The 6000-nt window shown below is 48.7% G+C and overlaps 1 protein-coding gene across 1 annotated transcript in view; it reads right to left on the reverse strand.

Annotated features, from left to right (window-relative positions):
* The window catches only part of LOC146805858 (extracellular calcium-sensing receptor-like), a 148771-nt gene extending 143108 nt beyond the window's left edge, over positions 1-5663 (reverse strand). The window contains exons 1-2 of the mRNA XM_085623827.1: positions 5659-5663; positions 5000-5233 (exon numbers count right to left, since the gene is read on the reverse strand). Coding sequence (XP_085479953.1) covers positions 5000-5233; positions 5659-5663 — 239 coding nt within the window. The remainder of the gene's footprint in view (positions 1-4999; positions 5234-5658) is intronic.
* Between the last annotated feature and the right edge of the window lie 337 nt (positions 5664-6000).

Genomic DNA, 6000 nt, shown 5'->3' on the forward strand with positions numbered 1-6000 from the left:
TAACCACCTACACAGTTGTCTTTCACACCTTCAGTTCCCCAGTCAGTATACATACACTTGCAGCAAATACCCTGTCACTCCCCTTGCACTGCTCTAGTGACCCATTCAGCACCATGTACTAATCCATTCACTGCGCGATACACCACCACTTATAAATTCACCCAGGCACTCTCCTTGCAGTACTCTAATCATTCAGTCAGTACTCAAGTACTCATGCAGTGACCCAGGCCTTAACACATGGACTGCTTCATTCCCCTATCCACTATGCATGCAGTCCTATAATCACCTACACACTTGAGTTTCAGAACTTGAATTTTCCAGTCAGTATCCATACACTTCCAGCAAATACCCTGTCACTCCCCGTATTTGTATTTGTAGGGGAATTTATATAGCGCATGTATACCGACAGGTCTCTTAGCACTGACAGAAGGAGATTTGCAAAAATAGCCCGGCAGAGACAGTCCTGGTGACAGGGATCTTAAGAAGTGTCTCTAAAAAGCAGCGTTTTCAGTAGCTTTCGAAAAGGGAGTAAGCCTGGTTCTTTCCGTAAGGCATCCGGCAATTGGTTCCAAAGACGTGGCAAGATAACAGAGAAAGCTCGCCCGCCCTTGGAGGCCAGATTGCTTCGGGGGCAGACCAGCTGGAAAGCATCTGTAGATCGAAGTAGGCGTCCTGGAACATACTTAGCCAGGCGATCCCTAATGTAGCTGGGGGCGTGGCCATAGAGGGATTTATGGGCGATACATAGGACCTTGAATTTTGCGCGTTGTCTAACGGGCAACCAGTGTAGCTTAAGAAGCAGAGGTGACGCATGAGACCACCTAGGAAGGCTGAAAACCAGCCTAGCGGCATCATTCTGTACCACCTGGAGCCGGTTAGTGAGTTTCTGAGGAAGGCCCAGGTACAACGCATTCCCATAGCCAAGGCGTGATAAAATAGTAGCTGAGACTATGGATTTCATGGAGGAAGTTGAAAGAATGGGAACCAGCTTCCTCAGTTGCCTCAGGATACCAGAGCAGTTGCCCACCACTGAGGAGACTTGATGACTTAGCGAGAGTTCTGCATCAATCTTGATTCCCAAGCTTTTCACGACTGGGGATGGACAGGGAGGAGTCCCAAGTTCTTTGGGCCAGAACAGGCCACCCCAGGAGTTATTAATGGTTGGGACGACGAGAACCTCCGTTTTATCGGGGTTGATTTTTAAAGAATTAACTGTCATCCAGTTAGTTGTGAATCTTAAAATATTTTGAGCCGTCTCTTGGGCATGGGCTGAATTGTCAATCCTCAGAATAAGCTGAGTGTCGTCAGCATAGTTAAAGACACGACAGTCCAGATTGGATAAGGCGGACACTAAGGGTTGCAAATAGATATTAAAAAGCAAAGGGGACAGCGCAGAGCCCTGGGGTACGCCGCATGGGATGACACCTCTCTTAGAGGAACAATCACCAAGCTGCACCCTTTGCGAGCGACCAGAGAGAAAGGATTTTAGCCAATCAAGGGCCGAGCCCCTGAGTCCCAGATCCATCAGACGGGTCAGCAAGATGGAGTGGCTGACCGTATCGAATGCTGCAGAGAGGTCCAAGAGCACAAGTGCGCTCGGCTCTCTCTTGTCAGCATTCAATCTAAGGTCGTCAAGGACGGACAACATGACTAGCTCCGTGCTATGGTAGACTCTGAAACCAGCCTGACGTGGATGTAGAAGCTTAAATGTGTCCAGGAAGTCAGATAGGTTTTTTAGGACATGTTGCTCCATAACTTTAGCCAAAAAGGGGAGTTGTGAAATAGGCCTATAGTTTTTCAATTCAGCCTTGTCAGCTCCTGGCTTTTTCAGTAAGGGGATAACTCTAGCCTCCTTCAGGTTAGTTGGCACCTGACCAGTGGCCAGGGAGTTGTTGAGGAGCGAGAGAATCTGACATTCCAAGATTGGGCGAGCCAGCTGAAAAATCCTGGGAGGACAAGGATCAGCCGGTGAGCCGGATCTAACTTTATTTATCAGGAAGGCCAAAGCTTCTGAGTCCAGCGGAGGAAATTGGGCAAGAAATTGGGCTGGTAAAATTTGAGGTGACGCCAGTCCCTGACTGGCAGCAATCGCAGGAGATCTATTAATCTCAAGCAAAATATCCATCACTTTCTGCAGGAAGAAAGACTGCAAGGTGTCAACATCGAAAGGTATTAAAGTTGATGGCACATCGACCTTTCTGCTAAGTTCTTTTAGGATCTTGAAGGTTTCCTTTTGTTTATTAGGGGCATCAATAATCTGAGCCTCATAATATTCTGCTTTCCTGGAAGTGATAGCTTTCTTATAAAGGACAAGAGCAGCTTTATAGAGGATCAGGTCGGAGGCCTTATATGCTCTTCTCCACTGTCTTTCAACTTTACGCAGGCTCTGTCTGTGTGTCCGTAAGGCCTCGTTGAACCAGGGGGCCCCTTTATTTTGGGGCTATATTCTTTCCCTGCGTTCTGGTGCTAGATGGTCAATGGCCGAGAGGAGAGTATCACTAAGAGATTGGCTGGCTAAGTCAATATTAGTATGGCCCTCCTCAGGCCTGTGCGGGGGAAGTCTCTGAAGGAAATCGGTGAGATTATCCGACTTGATCTTATGCCAACTTCGCACTCTCCTCCACTCTGGAGGTAAACAGGTGGAAGGACAGTCCAAGGGGACCCAGCAAGAGATAAGGAAGTGATCCGACCAGACACATGGGAGACAATTTAAGAGTCTATCTTGCTGGCTAGTTGACCAAACCAGATCAAGGGTGTGTCCCTTAAGGTGAGTGGGGCCATTTACCAACTGATTGAATCCTAAGTTAGACATAGTCGTGTCAAGTTGACTGGCCTGAGACTCACGGGAGCTGCTATCCCAGTGGAAATTAAAGTCACCCACAACCATAAGCTTTTGATAGCGTGTACTAAGGTCCGATATAGTTTCGCTGAAGTAATTGCAGAAACCAGGTAAGGCGTCCGGAGGGGCGATAGACTGTCAGGAGTACAAAGCAAGAGGAGTCAAAAATAAACTTGACTCCTAGGATCTCAGAATTGTCCGAGCTTTCTGATAGTATCATGGTGGCCTTCAGACTAGATTTAAAGAAAGTCGCCAACCCCCCACCTCTTTTATTATCTTGCCTATTGTGCCACAAGGCATAGAAATTCCCTGGCAGGGAAGAGATGAGGTCGGGGACTGATGCATCCCCCATCCATGTTTCTGTCAATGACAGAATGTCAATATCGCCATCCTGAAGGAGGGTAAAGATTTCAAGGCGATGTTTGTGCAAAGCTCTTGTGTTCAGGAGGGCCACTGTCAGGCCCGGAGGTTTCACTGGTCTGGGTGAAGGATGGACTGGGAGAGCAGCAGAGTGGACTGGGGTTACAGCGGGAGTCCTAAGGAGGTTTTCAGTTTCCAATATTGACAGGGTAGAGGGTTTGAGAGGGTAGGTAAATGTGGCGAAGGACAGCAGCTCAATAGGTGAGTATTTTAGCGTTGGGCCAGGGTTTATGGCCCCTGGTCCCGGCAGGGCGCAGACGGGCTTGCCTTAGGCGTGCCTTCGGTGCGCCCGCGGCGCGCCCGCTGCGTGCGTCCGCTGCGCGTCTGCTCCAGCGCGCTGAAATGTCGTCCCCCTACCGCCCTCCAACCAATCAGCTCTGCTGTGCAGCAGCGGCTAACTCCCTCCCTCTCAGCACTAGACTGCGTTCAAAGCGGAAGTGGTGGACCAACAGGAAGTGAGTCAAATGTTTAAATTTTTAAAACACAAGCGTGACTTTGAGCAAATTAAAAAGACAATTTACATTAGAGACAAATATTCAAGCGCTGCTTTACCAAGACACACATGAAGCAGGACTGCCAGAGAGCTATTGGCGCGTCTCTCGCTTCGTCCGCTGCGCGTCTGCTCCAGTGCGCTGAAATGTCGTCCCCCTACCGCCCTCCAACCAATCAGCTCTGCTGTGCAGCAGCTGCTAACTCCCTCCCTCTCAGCACTAGACTGCGTTCAAAGCGGAAGTGGTGGACCAACAGGAAGTGAGTCAAATGTTTAAATTTTTAAAACACAAGCGTGACTTTGAGCAAATTAAAAAGATAATTTACATTAGAGACAAATATTCAAGCGCTGCTTTACCAAGACACACATGAAGCAGGACTGCCAGAGAGCTATTGGCGCGTCTCTCGCTTCGTCCCCGTGCACTCTTCCAGTGACCCATTCAGCACCATGTACTAATCCATTCACTGCGCCAAAACCCAAACACTTATAAATTCACCCAGGCACTCTCCTTGCAGTACTCTAATCATTCAGTCAGTACTCAAGTACTCATGCAGTGACCCAGGCCTTAAAACATGGACTGCTTCAAACCCCTATCCACTATGCATGCAGTCCTCTAACCACCTATGCACTTGTCTTTCACAGCTTCAATTCCCCAGTCAGTATCCATACACTTCCAGCAATCACCCTGTCACTCCCCTTGCAATCCTCTAGTGACCCATTCAGGACCATGTACTAATCCATTCACTGTGCGATAACCCAACTACTTATATATTCACCCTGGCACTCTTCTTGCAGTACTCTAATCATCCAGTCAGTGCCCAAGTACTCATGCAGTGAGCCAGACCTTAGAACAGGGACTGCTTCAAATGCCTATCCACTATGCATGCAGTCCTGTAACCACATACACACTTGTCTTTCACACCTTCAATTCCCAAGTCAGTATCCATACACTTCCAGCAAGCACCCTGTCACTCCCCTTGCACTCTTCTAGTGACCCATTCAGCACCATGTACTAATCCATTCACTGTGCGATAACCCAACCACTTATAAATTCACCCAGGCACTCTCCTTGCAATATTCTAATCATTCAGAAGCTTGTGCCAGGCGGGGAAACATGGCGGCCGTTAGTTAGCGCCGGGCGGCCGCAGTCTCTCCCCCTTCTGACGGAAGGAAAATCGCGTTTTAGATGGGCGAAGCCTTGAAATGTTGAACTCGGGGCTGAATCGTAACAAGCTTGTGGATTTATTTACCTGATGTGCTTCAGCTTTTTCCAGCGATCTCTGGCTCGCGTTTGGAGGTCGGCTCCCGCTGCGAGGATTTTTATTGTGGCTGCGGTGGTTGGAGACGCCAATCCACCGCTGAGAGGTGTGATCTGGGTGGAGGCAGCATTGCGTATTGCCAGGGGCCGGTGCACGGCTGCCAGGATTGGTTTCCTCGGAGGTAGAAGTCCCTGTACGGTCTCAGCTGTGGTGGCGGCTGGCGAACTAGTAAATGCACCAGAAAGGGGTAGGGAAGATACTTAGGAGAAGCAGCGCCCCTCGCTAATGACCCCGGTAAGAAAAAAGAAGAAGGGAGCGCGGGGGCAACACTCAGAGGGAGAGAATGTAGGAAATGAAACTGGTAGTGGTAGCGGTAATCCTGGTGCTCAACAGTCCTCAGGGAGTTCTGTGGCTGCAGAAGTTACTGAGGGGAGGAGTAATAATAGTACCCTCAATAGATACACTCTGTGTCGTAGAGGTCTTTGGGGGCAGGACTTGTCCCGCACTGAAGCGCCGCTAAACATAGTACAAGTGGAGAAAATGATTACTCGACCTCAGGTAATAGAGAAAAAAAATACAAAATCTACAAAACCTATAAAAACTAAATATAATCAACCTAAGTTAATCAACCAAGTGAGTACTCGGGTTACGCCATCTCTCCGTACTTACTTTAAAGTACAAGCCCAGACCCGAGTTTTAACTGCCCAGACCCCCCCACAATCACGATCACGAGAAACTAGATGGTGGTTTGGGAGACATGGAGCTGAGAAATGACATGATTTTGCTGGAGAATAGGTTTTCTAGCTTAACAGAAATGGAGGACGCATTAGCAGCACCTCGAACCAGTATCACAGAACAAGATTTAGTGCAGCAAAATTTAGAAATTACTAGCGCTAGCTCCAACTCCACTTCTGCTTCCAGTCTAATTCTAACCCCCGCTATAAGTACTTCCTCAGATAAGCCGTCATCCCAGTTAGCTGAGCAGGGAGGAG

This window comes from Triturus cristatus, chromosome 8 (assembly GCF_964204655.1).
Source record: "Triturus cristatus chromosome 8, aTriCri1.1, whole genome shotgun sequence".
NCBI lineage: Eukaryota > Metazoa > Chordata > Amphibia > Caudata > Salamandridae > Triturus > Triturus cristatus.